At 38.1% G+C, this 23,461-nt stretch overlaps 1 protein-coding gene across 10 annotated transcripts in view; it reads left to right on the top strand.

The window, feature by feature from the left end:
• FRYL (FRY like transcription coactivator) overlaps nt 1–23,461 on the top strand; it is a 323,785-nt gene that overhangs the window by 78,673 nt on the left and 221,651 nt on the right. For 3 of the 10 annotated variants that reach the window (XM_059721713.1, XM_059721710.1, XM_059721709.1), the window contains exon 1: nt 14,895–15,758. The exons of 4 other annotated variants lie outside the window; for them this stretch is intronic. In XM_059721713.1, the coding sequence (XP_059577696.1) occupies nt 15,686–15,758 (73 nt within the window). In that variant the 5' untranslated portion in view covers nt 14,895–15,685. Of the gene's footprint in view, nt 1–14,893; nt 15,759–23,461 lie in introns of those variants that run through there. 3 more of the 10 variants (XM_059721715.1, XM_059721712.1, XM_059721719.1) reach the window with 2 other exon arrangements.

Raw genomic sequence — 23,461 nt, 5'->3', positions numbered from 1 at the left:
CCACACATTAAACTTCAGTTAATAGAAGTCTGATTATTGAGTGGTCTGAGTAAACAATACATACCATCAGTTCTAAGATGTGTACTGGGTTCCTGTTTACTTTTCAGGATTAGAATTAAATGCATGTATAAGATTCAGTCTAATAAGATGAATGTGTGTTATACTGTAAATATTTGGGAAATCTTATGAAGTGAGAACGTGCTCTTTTGTACCATACTTGGAAGATGCCTGAACTGACTTTTTGTTTTTTATTGACTTGGTATATTGAAGGTGAGAAGAATATTAGATTCACATGTTTAAAAGATAGATTTAGAAGTAATATTGAAAATTCTTTCCCATGTTTGCTTTTGACTTCTTTACCTTTGACATTTAACTAATTGCATTTGATAGATTTACCTCCTTTTTGGGTGAATGCCAAATAATTTTTCCCATACTTGTGACTCAGGATTTTGGTTGAAAAATAAACTGGGTGAACTAACAATGGGAATTCTGCATTTGCTTGTTGTTTATTCCATACTCTTATGCTTTGACACCAGCCATCTCTTTAAACCAGGGGCGGGCAGTTATTTCAGGTGGAGGGCTGCTTACTGAGTTTTGGCAAGCCGTTGAGGGCTGCATGACAGGCAGCCAAGGGCAGATAACTATTAATTTTCTAAATTTTTTTAGGGAACCCGTGGGCCAGGTAGAATGGACTGGCAGGCCGCATCCGGCCCATGGGCTGCATTTTCCCCACCCCTGCTTTAAACCTTCTTTAAGGCTGAAACAATATAATTGCATCTTACTGCTTCTTTTGAGGTCAATGTTAACACATCTCAAAAAAATCTAGAAATAACTGTTCTTCCCAGGTAACAGCTGCTGTTCTCTCCTGATCAAACATATTGCTTCATATGATATTTCTCTGTGAGGGGTGGGAATAAAGCCATAAATATTTCACAGTCTCTCATCTCCTATGTGGCAATATGCAGCTGGAGACATCCAGAGTAAAGGTTAAAAAAAAAAAACCGTTGCACTAGCATTATATAGTTCTTTTTATTACCATGTATTGGCAAGCATCTAATTCAGTAAGCCCCGCTGCACCCTTTATGTAAGTAGTAGTATATCAGTTTTATAGCTAATAAGTGAGACAGGGTGAGAGTGAATTGCCAGCCAGAATAGAATGCCCATGTTCTGCTCTGACCTCTAGATCATGGAGGCTAAAGGAAAAAAAAACTTCTGAGTCAGAACAGTGCTGAAGGAGACTTTAAGATACCTAGGAAGCCTGGAGCTACATAGGACTGAAGTAACACATGTCTGAGTAATGAAAGGATTTCCGTCACCCTTCTTTAAGCTGGCAATGACATAGTCTTTGAAACTTTACACTGAAGAACTAGTTTGAAGAGAATAGACATCAGACAGTAGCAAAAGAGTGTAGGTCATTAAAATTAGTACATCATTTTGTAAATTAAAGAACTGAACCTCCCTGTCTTCTGTCTTTTTTGTTTTTAAATATTAGGCTTTAATAGGGCAGCCAGGAAGAGGGAAGGAAATTAGAAAACAAAACAAAACAAAAAAATGCTTCTTCAAGAAAAGTAGTAGTAGGGAGAGGGGAAATCTTCAAGTAACCAGAACAGAGAAAGATTCGAAAGGAGATTAGCTGTCTCCATGGAGGGTAGATAAGACTTGCCTTTGGAAAGTGGTACGGAATTCACTGGTTCTTTAAAAAGAACTAAGGGAAACAATCTGCTAAGGTAATGTTTCTTCTTGTGTGAGTAGAGCATAAACAATATAGTTTTGGAGTAATGTAAATTCTTCTGTGATTAAGCTACCTGTTTTGAAAGCTGTACTATCAAGGGGGTGGGCCCTTTCTGAGCATAAGCCTCTCTCATCCGTACTATGACTCTTGTATATTTTGAAATAAATTCCAAATACGCAACTCCTGTTGCATCTTTGTGTGTGATCTAAGAAATAGTTAAAACACTTGCAGAGCATATCAATGAAATTTTAGTGTATTTTTAAAGAACCACTATTAATGTGCAAAATACAACCTGCTCAGTGATTTTTAAATGTAGGGTTCTGCAATGTAATTACAAGGCAAAACAAAAATCTTTTATTTTTTTCTTTTTGGGAAATCTGTAAATTATTTTGTATATCTATAAGACAAAAGGAGTCAAAAGTCCACCTGAACTGAGACTTGGTAATTGGGGTAGTATGGTTAATACACACACCCGTTTCTGTAGCTCACAGGACAGAAAGGAATGCTGTGGCTAGCATCTCATCCAGATATGGTAGTGTTGGAATGATGTAGCTGTGATAGTCCAGGGAGTACGCAGGAGGCAAGTATTTTTGTGGGTAATTATCTTTTATTGGACCAACTGTATAGTTGGGATAAATTTTGAAACGCTTTCAAAAACTGAAGAATAATGCATTGCATTATTCTGATTGTCTAAGTCTATCCTAACTATACAGTTGGTTCAATAAAATATCTCTCTCACACTCACACTCACACACATATATTCTTATCTTATCCAGATATGTTTGACTCCCAAACTGTTGTGATCAGGTATCTATTTACAGCTGGATTGGCTGAGGATAATTTTCAGTGCAAGTCCAGAGAGAGGCTCTAACTCATGCTTCTGGATCCATAGTGAGAAGCCTTAACTGCTCTGGTACCAAACTGGTAATTCAATAATAGCTCTGTACTTGCAATTAAGTATACAGAGCTCTGATTCTGGAGCTTTAGTGACATCAATGATTCTAGTTAATATAGAGTTTAAATCTTTTGTTAAATAGAAAAAACACTGTTGTGCCCAATGGAAGAGGTTATGTTTGATAAGGGAAATTAATGTATTAATCTCCTAAAGGGAAGTGAATAGGAATAAGAGTTTTTTTAATCAGTTTTCAAATGCCTTCTTTTTTACTTGATATCCCATTCCGGTAGCCTTTTGCTCCATATCTAATGCTCTGAAAATCTTATAATTAGAAAGACTGTACAACATCATTCTTGGCATTCTTGATAGAATGGCACTGTATTAGTCTTCTGATAAATAGATTTCCATTTCTCTTATAGCTAAAATCAGGGTTTAAAGTACAAGCCATTATCTATATGATAAACAGTTATAGTATTTGTTCCTCTTATACCCTCTGCTTTGGGCAGACTTTACTTATCAATATTCCTTCTGTATGTTCTGCTTATCCTTGGTTTTTCTTCAGCCATCCTTCAAGTCAGGACAAGGCAGAAGGTCATATGGGTCAAACATACAAAATTATAGTGCCTTTTTCAATGAGGCATGCGTTTGTCTTCAGTGCTAAACTTTTAATTCTTCTCGCATTTAAAGATGTTTTTCTCTAAGGAAATATTAGACTGAACTAACACAGCACCAGTGGAGGTTTTATGTTCGTTTGTTTTGTTTGTTCATTTGTTTATTTTTAAAGAGAATATTTTCCTTCCTTATTTCTTTTTTTACAGAGAATGTTTTTCTTGCTCTTAATCTGCATTGGGTAGAAGCACCCAGCAATTATAACTTTGGTCACGAATGGTTGCTTACTTGTAGGAGAAATTTGTTGGTTTAAAAAAACAACCCCCTGCCCCCCAAACATTTATTTATCATCCTGATAACTCTCCTTTTGCATATTCAGGACCCACTGAAAAGTCCAGAAGGATCTCAAACATAAACTTCCTGTTGGGAGAACAACTGCCTCTGACTCCTTGGATATGTTTAAGACTTTGCCCAGTTATTCTCCAAATGTTTTCTCTCCCTCCCCTCCCCCCCCCCATCACTTATACCTCCTACCCCCCTGAGAAAGCAGTGAGGATTCTTGTTAGCAAAGAACCAAGGGCCTCTACATTGCCTTTTACCTGCCTCTAAGGCAGGGACAGGCAAAATCCAACCTGCAGGCCGGATTGAGCTGGCAGCGGACTCCATTTCTCATCAGCCTCTGCCCACATCACTGCAGCCCATTTTTCACGGACACCCAAGGAGCAGCAGAGCCGTGACAGTGTGCGACCAGGGTTTCTATGGAGACAGGCCCCAGCAGTGCTGGCAGGGCAAGCAGCTGGGTTGGGAGCTGCTCCAGGGCTGGGATTTTGTGGTGGTGACAGCATGGTACAGAGCCGGGGCAGAGCTGTGATCTGCTGCCCACACATCTTGGGCAGGGACATGCAGGCAGCAGATCGCAGCTCTGCCCCAGCTCTGGACCCTGCTGTCATCACTGCAAGATCCCAGCCCTGGCCCTCGAGCAGTTGCCTACCTAGCTGCGAGTCTTGCCAGCGCTCCATGGAAACCTTGGCCCCACTCTCTAAGGCAATTTCACTGGGTGAATTAGTCTTCCTTTAGTAATTTAGGAGTTCATATTTACTTATGTGGTAAGATACTTTGAGGGAACAGTGCCAGTGTACCTCCTGCCTGCAGGACAAGTAGAAACTTCATAGGTATGGTACCTCATCCTTTTGCTTAACAGTATCTTCTTCCAAAGTAGATTTTAAAACCAGGGCTTATTAATTTTCAAGAGGGGCTTCTGTAAAAATAGTCCATTTCCCCAAATAAAAATAGAGAAAATTAAGATTTTTCCCTGGATAAATTGGTGACAATAATGTAAGAAAGTGCCTTCAAAATATTTTTTAGAGCATAAGGTTAGGGGCAGTATTATAATCTATTTTCTCTTCTGTTTTTCTGCTTCTTTGTTCAGTTTGAATACTTAAGATGCCAAATGTTGTTTGTTTGTTTTTTTGGTTTTTTTTAAGTAAGTTAAACCTTTAATCTATCAATGAAAGTATGTGACTATTAAAAGACGGGAGGGTCTTTCATGAATTAGCCTGTAGGATTCAGGTAGGCCTATAACGTTTAAATAACCTGCCTCCTTTTCAAGTATAAACTCTACTTATGCAAAAGAAGACTTAAGACTGTTGGTCACAGTTATTGTATTTACTCAAATACAAGACAAGTTTTTTTCTCCCAATTGACGTGGGGGGGAAGCCCCTCATTTTATAATCGCTTACAAGGAAATCTCACTAAATACACTGTCTGTCGTTAAACTGTTGCCAAAAGCAGCATGAGCTCAGCAGTAGAAATCAACTATGCAGTTAATTAAATGCAGCCAGCACTGAGCATGATTGTAAAACACATTAGACAAACATGCTGATGGGAAACCTTTTTGTGTGACCCTTTAACCCCCCCCAAAACCCCCCCCCCACAAAAAAGCCAACCCAAAAAACCCTAAGAAAATTCAGAAGGGTGTTATCTCCACAGGGAACTAGCACTGGGCTAGAAAGTACTGCAATACCAGGCCTTCACCAGCAAGAGTATACTCAGCCCTGATATTCTCCTAGTGGTGCCAAAATTGCTACATTTGATATTAGCCAAAAGCCTGAGATTTTTATTTTTTTTTCTTTTGGAAACTTTTTCGTATTTCAGCTTAAATTAGCCAGGTCAGATCTAGATCCTTTTAATAGAGCAAAACTCAATTGTTCAGACACCATATGTGGCGCTGCAACTGGCAAGTATCCTCCACCCCAGACTTTTCAGCCTGCGGCTTCAGACACTTCCAAATCTCTTGGGAGGCATCCTGTGTGCAGGCCCAAGCCCAGAGACTTGGAGTTTGGATGCTCCCGAGTCTCGCTTGCCCTCAGCCAATAGCCGCAGGAGCAAACTAGGGAGGAGTCCCCCATTTCCATAAAGCAGGCTTGTAGCTGAGATCCACCCACTGGAAGCTGGCCAGTGGGAAGCTAATTACAAGGTTGTCTGTCCAGAGTACATTTGAACAGGGATGCGCCCTCGACTACACAATGCCATTAAAATCCATTTTGGCTTGGGTACCGCACCAGTTCAGTGATTACACTTGATCTTGACCACAAGAGGCCAAGTGGCTGATGGGAGCCTACCACTTTTTGCAAAAAAATAAAAATAAAAGTGTGTGTATGGTCAGTTTATCAGAAATTATTTCAAACCATATTTACTTGAGTATAAGACAGCCCTGAATATAAGATGATCCCCCAATAAGTAGATTCTATATATGGAAAATATATAAATTTGTTATAATTTTCTAGGTATAGTGTTTAATTCTTGGAGGTTTCCCTTGAATTTGTCCCCTTCCCACTGCTACAGCAGGGAAAATAAATCTGGGGGGTCAGGTAGTCTCCTTGCCCTCTGCTCTTCCATCTTCCCCTTCCCCTTGCAGCCCTTCTTCCTTCCTGCCCCCCCTTTACTGTCAGACCCTGTTCCCTGAGCACATGGAAGGGAGGGGCATGTTTGAAAACACTGACTTTGAAATAAGCATGCCAGTAGTAGTTTTCATATAGACAAATTATTATGGGACCATAGACTTAGTTCATCCAAAATTGATGCATTTTGCCTTTTTTGAAACTGCCGCAAGTTTTAGTACAGGTACTCCATAAACACTTTTGAGCAGCACTTTTGTACCTACTTTATGTATAATACAAACCATGCATGATAGTAGTCTAAAACCAAAAGGCTTGTGATTTACTGTGTAATGCATTGCGCTGGGGCCCAGCAGAATCAACAGCATTTCAAGCCATGGTGGCCCCACACCTCAGCACTGCTTAGTATGGGGGGTGTGTGTGTGTGTGTGTGTGTGTGTGTGTGTGTGTGTGTGTGTGTGTGTGTGTGTGTGTGTGCACGTGCTCCAGATCTCCCCCCCCTCCCCCCCCAACAAAGTATCTGTGTGCTAATTAGCCCCCCACTCATGACTGGAACTAGGTGATCTTGCCATGAGTCCTGGGATGCTCCAAAAAATTATATGCAGATGAGGTGTAGGGCAACCTGGTTGGACTCAACTTAATGGAGGACAGGGCCACATGAAGCATATGTGCCAGTCTGAGAGAGGGGGGTGACAAGAGAGATTTCCAATAAACTGGTTGGGGCCCTGTTTTGTCACTTTTGCCAGACATTTAAGGCTGGTGAAGAGACAGGAATCATAAATAGGAAAGAAAGGCATAGCTCAGCTGTGGGAGTGGAGAGGAAGTCTAAATGTATTCAGTGTAGTGGTAAGTTCCCATTAATATGTTTGCCCAATATGGGCCATGTGTCATATAGCCCTGCTCAGTGTTGGCTGCTTTTAATCACCTTCATAGTTGGTTTCCATTACTGAGCACGTGCTGCTTTTGGCAGCAGTATACGATGGACAATGTATTTAAGAGGCTCTTGTATGCAAATGTAAGACGAGGAGCTTGATGGGTAATTAACCAGTAAAAAGTTCTAAATTTAATTTTAGTCTGTTTTTCCCTAGGACCTGTTTTTCCCTAGGACCTGTGGTTAAATAAAGTATCACAGTCTAAGTGTCCATTATGTATGGCTGAAGGCCTATAAGTCTTATATAGTGTTCCACATGGAGGAAAAATATTGTGGCTTTCCCTTAACATCATTTCTTCCACTCCAGCGTCAATTAACTTTCATATCAACATTTCTGGGACTCCTATCCACCATGTTCTCTCCCAGGTTAGAACATTGCAATTAATACTGCAAAGTTTAAAACTGATGGAGACAAAATAAACTGTTGTTTGTTGCAGTTGATTGTAGATATAATCTGTATAACTGATTGGATGAAAAGGTCTGGTCTTATGAGGCGCTTTGTACTCTTTCCTGGCATTAAATAAGACTGTAGGAATGTGAGGTGAATATAGTTGAATTCCCATACTTGTACCATTAAGTTATCATTCATATGGCTGTTCAGCTGGTTGCACTACCTGCTTAGAGAGTGTTCAGCCCTGTGTGATACCAGGGCTCGGGAGATCACTTGGCAGCTCAAGCTTAAGAAACATGAGATTTCAAAATCTAGCCACTGATGGCACAGTGTTTGTGACAGTGGTCCATAATTTTGTCTTACTCCTTTAATTAAAAAAGACTGGATTGGTGACTTCTGGTGCATTCAGAAGTGCATTTCTTGTCAGACATTTCCATGAAAAGGTAGGTAGATGAAGGGGAAAATATCCTTTTATCATATACCTTCTGAAAAATCAAAAAAGCTGATTTTGTTAATGTTTGTACTCAAAGTTTTTTGGGGAATACACTTGTATATAAATCAGGAAATGTATTCCTCAAAAAAATCCAACAATTTAAAGCATCTCAACTAATAATAGCAGCTGACCAAAAAGGAAAAACCACTGGAAAACAGCCGTTGCACTTTAATTACGTTTCATGGGACAAGATAAACATTTAGGACTATAAACTGCTACATTGTGCCTTGAATTGGAACATTTACTACTGCCAGTGTGTTTTTCTACAAATATATAGCTACTATGTGGGCTTTATGCAGTAACAAACTTTTAGTAGCTCTTGCTTATTATTTGTTTTTTTTATTTCATTGTTGCATTCAGAATTGCCATTAGGTTATTGCTATCTCCTTTTTGTCCCTCTTCCTTCTCCATTATATTTTCTTCCATGCAATAGCATAGTTGTTATTGATAAAGGTCCAGAAATCAGACTTCAGGCAATTGATATAAAGCCTTAATTTGAAATGCAGTAAATATTGACTTATTTGCCTCTATTTTCCTGTCTTTATTTGAGCTGAAGTAAGTCTTGTTCTTGCTACCAGTTCTCTGTTACAACAATACTCACAATATCAGTTGTTCTTCAGGAACAGGTGTATAATGAATGCCATTATAAAAACAAATTAAACCTTTAATTGTGTGTGAGCCTTGGTAACTGAAATGGAGATCAAATATTGAATGTAAACATTTGATCTAAGCACAAGCAGACTGTGGGATAAGGGTATGTCCTTTCTCACCCTGATCAAGAAAAATATCAGTTAATTCAGTTAATATTCTACATTCTAAAACAGTGATCCTCACGCTGCTGGCACGTACGGCAATCCTGAGTAAATAGCATGCTCTGGCCATCATAGTTTATGCAAGTTGACAGGGACCAGACCATGTTCCAGTCTATGTTTCTCTTCGGAAAGCAACATTTCCTGTTGTAATAAGACAGCCAGAGTGTTTTACAAGGCAACATGTTGCCTGCAAGCCATTTGTGGGGAACTACTCTGTAAAGAATTCATTGGGCAGCACAGTTTATGCTCCTGGTTTCTGTATATTTGCATGTAACTACATAGTAGGGCTCTGTTTTCATGCCTGGGAGTTGGGATTATTTAGGGAATTGCCACATCCTGTTACAGCTAGTATCTATGTGATAGTAACTGCAAAAATCAAGATAAATTTATCACGTTATTCAGATATGATGGCAATCCAGGACTACTACATTACCTTAAGTTTTCCTCTTTAAAAGAGAGAGGATAAATGTCATCCTGAAACTGCCTACTGTGAAAATATTACGGGATTTTCATGTTATTTATTACTATTAGCTTTCCTTTGAGAAGCAACTTGTTAGTGTGGAAAACTTTTTTTTCCTTTTTAGGCATTTTAGGGTGATCACAGATTCCAAGTAGGTAGTAGTAGAGTTTTCAGTCAAGGTGTAAACTGTTTGTCCATTTGAATATTATTTTAGTGACATAAAAGGAACATAAATAGATATATATCAAATGATTCTAATTGATAACAATATTTAGTGATCCAGACCTGGAAAAGGTCACTAGAAATTGCATTTGCTTAAAACTAAATTATTTACTTTTTTAACACCTGACTGTTTTATCAAGATAATATTAACTTACTGCAAAAGTTAAATATTTAACAGCTGCATCTTTAGCTTTAATTTAAATGCATTTTAATAAAGCTTAAATCACATAAAGATGAGATCTAGATGCTTGCAATAGAGCTCCAGCATTTAATGGAAAATTCATAGTCATATTTAACTGTATAAAAATAACGTTCTATATTGGACACTATTATTTGCTTTGAATGCATTTTCAATTGCAATCTACTGTTTTGAAGATGAAGGTAAAGTGGTGCTGAAAGTTTCTTAGAAGTTTTCAGTATCAAATGACCAAATAGATTACGTAACCTGTCAGAGAGGTTTTAGTTGTGTTTTTTTTAATGCAATATTTATGACGGTGTTCAATCATTTTAATGATGTGCAAGAGACAAGACTTTCAGAATAATCAATATTTAATACCACAGGTTTATTTTTTTATTTTTTTAGAAGGGCTGGGGGGAGGAGAAGAAACTCTTATTCTCTTACTACACACCCAAGTTTGCAAACCGGAGGGGAAAAAAGAGGTAAGATATAAGTGTTGTTACGAGAGAGAAAATGGTAGTATTGCGTTAAGTACTCTAACAGAGAGAGAATTATTTGAAAGCTGTGAGGAAAACAATTGAAGATGTAAAAGGAGATAATTTTGTGTTTTATACGAGCAGTTCTTCAACTAGGGGTTGTGGGATTTATGAGTGAGGTTGTATATGCCCTGTGGAAATGCTTCCCTGTTGGGTTTCATACAGGAATGAGGTTTTGAGCCCAGGTACAGGGGTACCTATGCTAAACTATTGGGAACAGCCTGGTTTAGATTTCCTTATCAATAATTACTTGGCCTATTCTGCTCACATACTGGCGTAGAAGAGAAGAATGATAAGTAATGGATGCTGTTTATATTTAGAAGCAGTATTCAAATTGTAAATAATTTGGCAGGTATCTTAGTCTTTGCTTTTAGTGTAATGTGCTCAGGACTAAGAGCCAGTTTTTTTAATGGATTTTGGTTCCTTAAAAATGCAGAGATGTACATTTTCGGGAATAAGTCAAAGAGAGTTAGGCATCATTGAGCGTTTGAAAAGCCTATTGCATCCCTATCTGCATCTTTTAGCACCTAAATAGCCTTACAAATAACCCTCCAAGTGCTTATGCAGTGGATACAGGAACTGCAGAGACAGTATCATGTATAATTTTATTACACTTGTTTTCCTGCATCTCATCAGAAGCATAGACTAGAATTTTGACTCTAAAACATCAGCATTATACAGAGTCAAATCTCAAGTATGTTGTATGTAAAACCCTGAATTTGCTGTTAAAAGCTGTTCTCAGTGCAAGTACCATACAGTTTCTTAGCAAACAGTGCTTTATACACAGGAACATAATACTTGGACTGCTTCTAAACAAAAGGTGTTACTATTAAATTCATAGATGACACGTAAGTGTTGACGGGGAGGGCATTTCTCCATGCCGCTGCCCCTGCTGCTGCCAGGCCCTGGCTTCAGCCGGGATGCAGCCCCATGCCCTGCCACCACTGCAGAAATCTAGGAGGGCACGTGCATCCTGTGCCCCTCCCCCCCCCCAATGCATTGCCTATGATTAAATTGATTGGTTCTTGTGTGGACTATACCACTGAGTTACTTTTTCATCATAAAATATATGCTTCTGTCTTTGAGAACATACAAAGATTCCCTTCTGGTCTTTCAGAGAGTATTTCTGTGTCTGCAGCCCTTCCCAGTCTGACTCTGCACAGTCTGGGAAACAGGAGTGCATGGATGAGTGGTTCACCTGGCATAGGGTTATGATGCATCTGGGTTTTCCTGGACATGTCCCCTTTTTTTGGCCCCCTGTCCTCATGTCTGGGCAGGTTTTTGAAATGTGAGCAAATGTCTGGGTTTCTGGTTTGCCCCTGCTTTCCCTGGGGCTGGCTGCTTGGGGCTGGGAGCAGCAGGCAAGTTGATTGGCTGTTGGGGGTCACATGGTCTGTGCACAGGCCCCAGCAAACCCCCAGGTAAGAGACAGAGATGGGGGGTGGGGTGTACAGCTGGGAGGGGGGCAGGGGCTGCAGATCAGGAGTGAGGGGCATGAGCAGGGTGGGGGCTGCAGGGGCTTGGGAGTGAGGGGCAGAGGCAGGGCACGGCCTCCCATCATACCGCTCCCCCTTCTCCTCTACCCTCCCTCCCGCCCACAGGTGTCCTCTTTTTTGGTATTGGAAATATGGTAACCCTAACCTGGAGCAGCCTGGAGATTACTCTGTGTATTTCCTGCAATTTATCCAGGCTAATTGTACTGCCACCGCTAGGTGGAACATCCTGTGGGCCTCTGTTTCTAGGAGGAAAGTGGAGGGTTGCAGTCAAAGCAGACATTCCTGCTTTCATCAGATAAGCCTCATGCAGGTAGAATACCCTTTTCTGCCTACAGCTGCTTCGTAGTCAAGCTCTGCATAACAGGATCAAGGCAGTTTCACCCAAGTTGCAGTGCCAGAGGCTGCATCAGCAATTCTAGCACTCTCACGCTGAGGCACCCTTTAAAAGGTCTTGTGGTGCACCTTGGTTGAGAACTACTTTCCAAAGGGCATGAGTACATGAACAAGTTGTTGCAAGGTAGCATAGGGTGTAAATGTAGTGCATCAGCAGCTCCACAATAACCATTTGCTTTATTCATTGTTAATGTGACTAAAATTACCACTCAGTGAAAGTGGGGGTAATTATTATGGCATGATCTAAGTTCACTCCCTGTCTTAACATGTTTATATGCCCATACCCTAAGATTAATTTTGCCAAATGCGTACTGGTGATAACAGGTGTTAATTTTCTTGTTTCCTGTGCTGCCTGTGACTAAAATGGTGAATTTAGATCATTGAAACCTGAGCTAAATATTGTAGGATTGCCAAATTCCTTTTTTTTTTAATTGTGACCTTATTCCACAAGTCATCTGACTTGCATGAGGTATTATGGCACGTATTTTTAAAAAATAAGCAAGTTTCTAGTCTGCTTATACAAAAACCAGAGATCCAAATCCCAAAATACAATTTACTGTTGTCTGTATTTGTCTTTTGGCTCTTATCATATGATTGGGCAGCAGATGATTTTTATTAATGATTTTTTTTAATGCACTGGCGTGACAGGATTTCTGAAGTTTAACATCAGAGCTAGATAAGAGACAAATTATAATACTTAATGTTGTCCTGCAAATTTGGTATGAACTTCCCCTGCCAAGTACAAAACTTTTGTGTGCACCAACAAAAAGTCTTAAAAAGAAATCTTCAGGCAAAATGGGTGGGATGGGCTGGCTCTCCTGTGTTCTTCTCTTGCTTCATGCAATACTCTTCTATAATGGTGCTTAGCAGATTTCCCTGCAGAGACTGTCCCTGCCAAACTATGTATTTTAAGGTTAAAAACTCAGCTGAGATGCTTTGGAAGAGCTTGGACTTTTTGGATTGGTTGTTTCAGGAGGTCTGCAGATTTACAGGCATATCAGTTAGCAAGTCACTTTCACAAGTTCTTCATAACCAAAGAGCTAAAAAACTTAGCTTTCATATTAAGAAAAAAAAATAATATCTGGTCTTGTGATGTGATTTCAAGGATGAAGCCATGTGCAAAGGCCTGTAGCACTTCCTTTGATAGAGTTAGATAAAGGAGATTTAATTTCTTTTCCTACTAGGATAAATGTTTGATGTACATCATTGTCTAAATTTTCATGTTCTGCAGATCATTCAGGATCAGAGGTATGTTAAAAAAGTGTACCTCTGCTTCTTGATATCTGAAATAGGCCTGGTCTAAGTACAGAGTGACACTGGTTTATCTAAAGATGGAGTTTTTTCTGTGGTGTGTGTTTTAACAGTTTTAGTAACTGGTCCTCTTTGTGTATAACAATTTTAATTTATTTAAATATGTTGGCAACTGGAGGGTCACCAATGTAACTAAACACATTTGGAAACCAATTTAGATAGTGGTTTATAAACCGTCTAGAAAAGGCCTGGGTTATTCTACTAGTGAAGTTTGGTGTGTAGATGTTTTCTCTCTTGCATTTTATTCACTAGTTAAAGTTATTCTACAAATACAGCCTGCTTATCCTTCCCTACATAAATAAGCATTTAAGTATTTATTGCATCTGTCAACATGTTGGGAAACCTTTTTGTGCCTTTTTTACTGCTTTTGAGCTTGCCTGTTATAATGTGGGAATCTAGAATCTTCAAATATTCATCAGTTTATTAAAAGAAAAAGTATTTTCCATCACTGTTTTGAAGGTACCATTAAATATTTGCATCAAACACTAACAAAAAATAGAAACTGCAAAGTCATGTCCGGGCAAATTGCTTAAGAATTGAGTAAATAGCTTTAAATAAATTGAGTAAATATGTGCATATGTCTGACCTGAATAACACTATAGTTTTATTATTGAAACTCTTTGTTCCTCTTACGTGCTGTTTATTATCTCACTTATACCCCTTAAAATTAAATTGAAAGCTCCTGGTATTTTATTCTGTTCTGTATTATGCCTAGAATGCTCCTTCAGTATTGTTGAATAATTTGTTATAATGGAGGTCAGATTACTTTTATGTTGATCCTTTCTAATATAAGAGTTAAATGCAATTTAAGTTTGTTTAAACTAACTTATGAAGCATTGTTTCTGATTATAGATTATATGCATATATGCAAATACACACACGCATATTACGTTTTGAAATGCTTTAAAATATTCTTAAAGGTATTTTCCACACTTAAAGTGGAAAATAATATATTCAAAATATTTATTAAACTTAAAGCATATAACTACAGCAAATACCTGTTTCAACCATTTTTTGTCCATCCTTTAGTTTTTGGTCTCTTCCCTAAATAATATTTCAAGGCAGGCATTAGATCATAAATCTGTAGTTTTGTTTACAGATTCACAAGTCAATTTTTATATTAAAGTTTAGAGTGAGAAGTGAATGACAAAATAATCATGTATGATATTGGCACTTGAACTAAATATTCATATTCACAGTAAAATGAAAATATTTTAATTTAAATTAGTCTTGCCAATTTTTTTTAAATGAAATGGCTTTTTCCTGAAGTTGATGGCTGTATGTGTTTTTGTCATTATTAGTCTTTGAAATTATAAAGCTGCTCCAGTTGAAGTGTTTTGTTTTTATTTTATCTTCCATGGCTGCTGTAAGCTAAACTTTTTCTTTGGGATGAATAGATATTTTCTTGTCAGCTTTATTTGAGAATTTCTAGTGTGAAATAATATGAGAATGTGCAAAGGAACTATATATTATTAATCTGAGCCTCTCTCTCTTTTAAAGTTACCGCATGATTATAATGCAGTTATCTTTCCTGAGTCGGCTCTGCAATTAGCAAATGAGACATTAGGAATCTGAGTTTAAGACGCAGGAAGAAACTTTGCATTGACGTGAAGCATTTGAGAGAGCTGATATAGGCTTGGAGCACCGATATTCATTACATCATCCTCCCCTTCCATTAGCCAGCATTATCTTCTGTGGATTAAGGGGCTGCATCTTCAGTGGCATGCTGAGAAATCACTGCTTTTGAGTGGGTGTACGGAGCTCGAGAAAGAATATCCTGCTCTGAAGGCAGCAAATGGGAGAAAAGCTTTTCTGTACAGGGAGCTGGGTAGAATAAAGTGCCACTGTTTTTATCAGCTCTTTGAGGAGGAGTCATGACGCTCTTGTTCCAGTTAATCTGTTTTTATTTTAGTACCAGTTTGAGCTACTGGAAGAAGTTGAAGCCTGTAGTTCAGAGCTCCACCCTGTCATGTTTACTAACAACAAAGCACTAAACTTCAGGCTGCAAACTGAAGACTCTGTGTTTACTATTTTTTCTAGTCTGGAGGTATCGCATATCTGCATAAAGAAGGGTGAAGATGCCCTTCAGGGTACTCTTATGACAAACTTGTAAGCTGGGTTTTTTTTCCACCCCTCATACTGAAGAGTTCATCTGCATTCAGCAGTGTTTCTACTCTAGTTGTGCGTCACTCAAGAGACTGCATGGTAATGAAACAGCGACACTGTGGGCCAAAACTCTGCTGCCTGTGAGCAAAGAAGGGACAACAGTTTGACAAGCCAGATCAACAGAACCAAAGCTGCTGCTGCAGCTGCAGTTGCCTGAGGCAAAATGTTGAGTCTCCAGGATTCTGTGTTTTTTGAAATTAACATAAAGTCCCTGTTAAAGTCTTGGAGCAGTAGCAGTAAGTATATCTTTTTTCCTGAGAGAACAAGATTTGAGTGTTATTTTTGCATGCTGATTTGTAGAAGCTAAGCTTGTGAAAAGCATTTTTTTTGCATGATCCTATGGAATAATACAACTTGATATGGAGAGTATAAGTGACAATAAAACCATTACCTGCTTCCCCGTTCTCATGCAAGGGAAAGGACCATTGTTTAATTTCCCTGGATAATATTTGTTCATTCTGCTGAAGTTCTTTTTAACCTCTGCTGGCTAAGGGAGGTGAAAGATAGATCCTGGTCTCTGCAGAGTTATGACACCAGTACTATTCCATAGTTCTGCCAGAACAAAATGTTCTTTTGAAGCAAAATCTGTTGTTCACAGACAGTGAATAATGTTACAGTTGGCATAACTTTTCTCTGTAAATTAATCTGCTTTGTTTGGACTAGAAATCCATTTTTTTTAAATCTGATCTTAGACTAATCTTTAATGTTCTGTCTTTCAAATGCTCCAAGTTATATTTTATTGTGGTTTCCTGTCTGAAATGAATGGACAAAAGCAAGACAGTACTGGGTTAAGGCTGTCACTGTCCCCAACTCACCCTTCTTATGCATAGTTAATGTAGGGGTCTCAAGTCAGGGAGTTGCATCTTGTGTTATGTAGGCTGTGATAGCATAAGCATAGTCAACTAACTGCAGGGTGGGAGAGAATGACATAAGCAGAGTAACTTTTAAATGAACAGTATTCCTATAAATTACATATTTAGCTTCCTTGTTTATCAAGATTGAAAGTCCCAAAAGGGATTGGATGTTAAGAGTGATCTGACATCTCCATTTTAAGCCATATTTGGGAAATTTAAGGATTTATTGTGTGCTGAGTTTTCACCTGACAACACTGCTGCTCAGAACCTCATACAACATCATCTTTATGGTGCTAAATCTAAATGATTTTAGATCATTTATCTAAAATGATCTATCATATCTAAATTAAATAGATGTATATCTGTGGTTACAAGACATTGTTGTGATAAAAAAACCCATTTTATTGTCGATGAACACTAGGAAAATTATATATAAATTGATTCAACGTGCCTATTAGTAGCATATTTAAAGCTGAAATTATTTTATATAGTATATAAAAGGTTCCAGTGCCCATTTAATGGACTAACAATTCCTTAAATTTAAGTCCCTTTTTTTTTTTTCAAAGGAGCAAAGCGTTGTTTAAATTATTCCTAATTATGCATGTTTTTGTTTTGCATCTAGATGATATGTGGTCCTATGCTATATTTAAAAAAGTGGACTGAAATGTTACCAATTTAGAGCTCAGAATGGAACTTTTACAGTTGTCAGTCCTTTTGATTTTTAAGATTCAAGTACATATCAAGCTATGAAGTGATAAAAAGTTTCCCCTTCCCCACATTTATAGCAGAAGTCTTCAGAATAACATACAAATAGTTGGTTTAAATATTTAAGATTTATTACTGAATATTGCTTCCACTGAAATGATCCCTAATATACCTGCTCTGTAAAATTTTATTGAAAGAAGACTTCTGGTAAATAATCAGAGAAGTAAATAGAGGAACTAAACCCCAGATTGTATCATAGTTGCACCTTAAAAATAAGATTATGAGCAGAGGGTTTTATATCATGTTGTATCTCCTCTGTTATGCCCTTTGTTATGTAGTAAGCACAAGAGGGGAAACACCTTATTGACTTTATTCTCCAAGTCTCATCCAGATATTAAACAATCTATTATTATCTGTGGATTTTCTGTATTTAGCTGGATTTTCATTATGATGATAATCCTCAAAAGTTCTGTTTATGTTGACTTTATAACTTTTTGCATATTATACATTTTTTGTGCTTGCAAATCATGTTCTTTCGTCTTTATATCATGCATGATTGCTATGAGCAAACTTTAAAGAAAGACTCTAATAATTTCTTTGTTGTAATTCATGTTGCTAGCTCAGTGACTTGAGCTAAGTGAGAAAGCTTACAGCAGTTTTGTTTTTCTTAAATATTCTGGCTAGATGATGCAATATGTGCAGAGCATGTAGTTTTTTCATTAACTGTTTTCTGTTTCTATCAAGAGCGTATGTTTGGTAATTCAGTAAACTCTGAAGATGGAGGATATCAAAATGAGATCTCTTGATGCGAAGTCCACACATGAGAATATAGGAATTTAGTCATCTTAAGGAACATCAGATACATATATACGTTGCAAATATTTTTTAATGTTGAATATATAGTGAAAACTAAACCGAGCTTCATCATTCTGGTTTAAGGGCTTGCTTAGCTGGCAGAATAATAAAACCTTAGCCAGCACTGCAACATCATAGTTGAGCTTTTTTCTTTCAGTAACAACAATGAAGTGACATTCATATGGCCTAGATTCAGGATGTTGTCTCTGTGCCAACAGTTTTAGGCATTACTCCTTTTTAAATGGAGTCAGGAACATTCTGTTAAACCAGCTGTGTAGTGAGGATGTTATCATTTAAGAGATTGTTTTACTTTACTAAAATTATGAAGGTAATAGAAAACATGCTAGTTTCCTTTTGATTTTAAATAGTTGCATATTGCACAAAGAACCCTCAGATATTCACAGTTTACTAGTTTTAAGTAAGTTTAAGGATGCATATTATTTATTTTCTGTGTGCAAGCTTATGATTTATCACCATTTGGTTGTACAGTGGATTTTATGAATTGTGGTTGTTTTCATTTTGTTTTGTTTGTTCACGTGACTTCTGTTTTTGTAACAAATATACCAAGTTTTTAAGCATAGTGCCTCCATGTTAGGCTGCAGCTTTTTGTCTATTTACATTATTTTAAAATCTTTCATCAGGTTAGATGAAAACAAAATCATATATACCAATGTACAAAAAGGAAAAGATACTTATTCAGTGACAAAATATTAATTAAACCTTTTTCAGGTTATTGAAAAAAAAGATGCATTCTATTCAGTAGTATACTCCATGGACAGGAATAGTAACACTTCAGTAAACAACTGTAGTATCCATCACAGCCTTCTAGAAAGTCTGCTGTGCTTTTTGCATATAGTATATTAATCAACATGTCAGAGCGTCTTTAAGAATAAATAGAAACGTAAAGCCAGAAAAATAATGTAGCTGTATTTCCTCTGGTTTTTTTTATTAAAATCTGTATACTATATAAAAATTGCAAGTGTAGTTGGAATACTGTGGATGCAAACAGATGAATAAATTTCAGCCAAGTAAAAGAGGGGGGGTATTTATTACAGCTGCTGTGTGGTAACCCTCTTTCACTGAGGGTTAAGGTGTCATGGATTAGTTTTTATTCACCCCAGGGTATGATCAGTCATGCCTGTGGGCAGCTACTACAAAGCAGTTTGTTTTATGCTAAATACTTGCTCTCTGTACCAGGTGGACCCTTGTTCATATGTCAGTGCCCTCGGTCGTTTTTCAAATAATTAACGCACATTTCTGCCGTTATTCTATAGTTTGTGTTTTAGTTTGATAAACAATCATGTGACTGTCTTGGACATGGTTGACACACCTAACAATCTGTGGGTAATTATGGTGATTTTTATGCCCACCTTTAATGTTATAAGCAGTTCATTAGACTTTCATAACAGTTCCCTTGATTCTCAGCCTGACTCAACAAGGTTCTTAAACATGTACAAGACTGAGGTCAACTTATATCATTGAAGATAATGGAATAACTGTTATGCTTAAAGTTAGGCATCTGCTAAAGCATCATGGTGAATTCAGGCCTTAACTTTACTGTATTAAGACTCTTTTGAAACGTTTCTAAAATAAACAATACATGACTTAATTTGTGGATCTGTGAATAAACATACGATAGTTGGAGACTAACTTTCAAGATGTCTAGTTGTATGAAATCTTGGGAGCTGTTTTGAAGTTTTCTTTAAGACATAAGCTGTCTGTAGCAAAGAGATCTTTGTGTGAAACAAATTACATAAATGTGGTTAAAGATCCTTTTATGAGAAACTCTTATGTATTACTGTAAGACTATCTGAACTGAATATTGTTTTCCTTTCTCCCAAACCAGAAATGGTTTATCTTTCTGAGAAATGTTCTGATAATGTAATATTTAAGAAATTCTTTCCCTAATGTAGAACATATATAGGACTATAGGATAGTAATGCTGGAAAGGAACTTGCAAGATCACGTAGTCCAGCCTTCTGCCAAAGGCAGGATCATCCCTAACTAGACAGTCCCAGTCAAGTGTTCACCTACCCTGTTCTTGAAAATTTCCAAGGATGGAGATTCCATGATTCTCTCTGTAGCCTGTTCCAATACTTGACCACCTAATCTCCAACATAAATTTCCTTTGCTTCAGCTTGAGACCACTGCTCCTAGTCCTGTCTCTTAGGGCTACAAGGAAAAGTCCATTTTCCTCCTCTCTGTAATTGCTCTTTAGATATTTGAAGGCTGTCATATAAGTACATTTTTAATGCCGTCATTTTAGAGATAGTGATATTGATCAAATACCCATCACTTTTTTGTTGTTTAAATCAATTTAACAATATAAGAAAAATTATGAAGTTAATTCATCTGCATTTTTATTGGTCCTGGGGGGTTGGGGGACAGTGTCTGAGTGTGAGAGGAATATACCAAAATGATAGCTATGGATATATTTAAATTTTTGATTTATGGTGAAGTGTACAAACATTTGACTTCTGTGCTTGTTTTTTTACTGTTAAAGAAATATTTTATAGAGGCATAGTTGGATGAAAGTTAAGGTTCCTAAAATTTGTTCTATAACTTCAGTTGGTAGCATTTTATATTTCTCTCTTCAAATATTATTTATCTGGAAAATAGTCTGTGATTCTAAATTATTCATCTTCCTCCTCTCCCAACCCAAGATCAAAATATACTATTAAAGAAATGGTGAAAAGTAGCAGTACAGCATCTTGATGATTTTCAGTTTGTTTATTGTGACACTTTGCTTTTACTTTTGGGTTGTGATGTTGGTTTTTTAAAGATTTTTGATATTAAAATTATCTAAAAGTATACACTCATTCTTTTGTAAACTGTAATTTATATTGTATTTATATTGTTTTACTTCAGTCATAGGTTTCTGGCCATTTTTGTTTTGATCAATTTAATTCTTAGTTTTCCAGAATATTGCTTTAGAGCTTTTCTAAATAATATATAATTCTTATCCTTAAAATCCCCTTCCCTTTGGCTTGTTAATTTTGAACAGTATTCTGAAAACTTGTTGTATGCAGGCTTAGTAAAATGTGCATATTCTATTTGTTGAGAGACTTTTTGCTTTCTATCAGAATTTGTTTTTGAAGCCTTCAGTATCAAAGGAGGCTGAGTCAAAGTTGCATTAAATTTGGAAAATATTACTCCGTCCTGATGGATTTATTTGAATGAATGTCTTTCCTGGTTGCAGTTTTAACTGTGGTGTTTCAGGGTCTGCTTTCTGAGGGATCCAGACTGATCGATCAAGATGCACTTTGCTCTTCAGTTTTCCCACTAACTATAGAAGAAAGAGGAGGTGTCACCTTAGAGACTAACTTGTTCAGAGAGGCATAAGCCTTAGTTAGCACTTGCTTACTTCGTTAGATGCTTAAGTATCTGCATCTGACAAAGTAGGCTGTCACGTATTAAAGCTTATGCTTCTCTGAACAAGTTAATCTCTAAGGTGCCACCATGTCCTTCCTTCTGTCTGACTTCAGGCTAACACATTTGATTACCTCTCCACTAAGCTGTAGTGCTTCTGCTGACCTTTTCTTGTTCCTCTTAATTTATGTTGGTTGCTATTACAAAGTTAAACCTTGACAGCACTTACCACTCAGTGTTCTGATGATACCATTTCTTCCAGTATTTAAAGCAAGGGGTTTTGTGAAAGGAACTCTTGGGCTCCTGTTAATAACTACTGCTCTTCGTAATATTAAAACTCTTGGTAATATTGACCACTGCATTTGTTCTGGTAAGCAGTATAATTTGGGGTATATCAAATCCTGGGGCACTGTTTGGTGGCTACATACAAGCATTGCATTTCTGCCTGGAGACTCGCTGTTCTGGTTGGAACGACAAGTGTTCATTCAGTTTCTTTTGTGGGGAAACATGGCCATTCCGGGAGAAGATCATTCAGGTGTCAGCCTGGAAGATCTCCCTTGCTAAAGGATTTCTTTTGGAAGAGCAGACATTCTTTCCCCTTTCAGTCTGGTGCAGGTGAGGAGGGGAGCAGCAGGGACTGATCTGTAGAAGAGGGGAAACAGCAGAGCGATGCTCCCTACCTTCTTCCCCAGCCAGGGACTATCCAGCTCTGAAGTGCCACATAGGGGAGAACTGCTGCCTGCCCCCTGCCCCTCTCCTCCCCACCCAGCTGCATACCCCCATGCAGCACATGCAGAACCCTGTGCTGAAAGGGGCTCTGGTCTAGGAAGTAGGGAGGGGCTTTGTTCTACTACTCCAGTCCCCTGAAACCAGGAAGAGTGGTAATAGCCTGCTTCCCAGCCTTCCCTGGACCGATCCCCAGTCTGGACAAGGCACAGCGATCCTGCACTGCACCCTCTTCCAGAACACTTTTTAGTGAAATATTTTTTTGTGAAATTTCCCCCACTAGAGGTGAACACTTATTCAAAGCCAGTGATTCAGGTTTACTTTAGTTTCTAGAATGGGTTCAGTTCAGTACAGAAGCCTAAGAAATTTGTTTGCAGAGAAGGTAAGAGAGTCTAAGAGGTCAATGAGTGGAATGTAGAGTAGGGGGTCTGAAGTTGCAAGTAGGCCCTCCAGAAGATGCTATACTAGAATCCATCAGAAAGCTGCAAAATTAAGTCATATGGTCAGTTGAATCAGCCATATCAGTCCCTGAATGTCTCGATTGCCAAACCTTTCCAAAATACCTCTTTCTCCAACAACTTGAGACTCCCTTGGAAAGAATGTTCTTTTATGATCTGTTTATCCCTCTTAATTTTGGTTGACCCTAGACCATGTATAATGTGTTGTTCTCTCTCTACTTGTCTTTACTCTTAGGTATGAAAAGCTAGCTCTGATTTTGAGCAGTCTTGTCTTTGTTTTGAAGATGATATGAAGGCATGATTTGGCTAAAGATTCTAGACTGTGTTTGCAAAAGTGCATACTACTTGTCTTAAGCATCTCTACACCCTAATGCAATGGAGCACAGTCTCTTTTTACCCCATGATTTGGATGAGCAGTGCCAGGTCCATCTGCAGGCCAGGTCTGGCCAGTGGACTCAATCTGGCATATGGGGCTGGTGTGGTGGGGTCCTGATCCAGCCGTGGGGGTGTGTGCAGCCTGACCATGATCTGTATGCCCAGGTGGAGCAGTGGGGGTGGCAAAGCAGCTCGGCTAGCTTTGAACATGCAGGGGATGGGCTGACCCTGATCTCACTGCAGGCCTAGGTACGGCCATGCCGAGTTTCTGTTGCTCCCCCGCTGCCAAATTTCTCAACCCCTGGGGATCTCCATGGGCTGGATGTCATGGCTCTACAGGCCAGTTTTGTCCCATGGGCCAGAGGTTGAAAACCCCTGCCCTAATTTAGTTGCGTATATAAACAGTTTATGTTTTTTTAATTCAGATACAGAACCTTTAAACTCAATGGATATTTAGTCAGGAGTTTGATAATAACTGGTCACTGTAGATGCATTTGGTCCTGACTTTCAAGATCTTTCTAACATTAATATAGAAAATACATATTTATGACTTCTTACCCACAGCATTAGTATTTTTAATGCTAAATGCACATGTAA

This window comes from Alligator mississippiensis, chromosome 2, assembly GCF_030867095.1.
Source record: "Alligator mississippiensis isolate rAllMis1 chromosome 2, rAllMis1, whole genome shotgun sequence".
Classification (NCBI taxonomy): Eukaryota; Metazoa; Chordata; order Crocodylia; family Alligatoridae; genus Alligator; species Alligator mississippiensis.
This window is presented reverse-complemented; position numbering and strand designations above follow the sequence as displayed.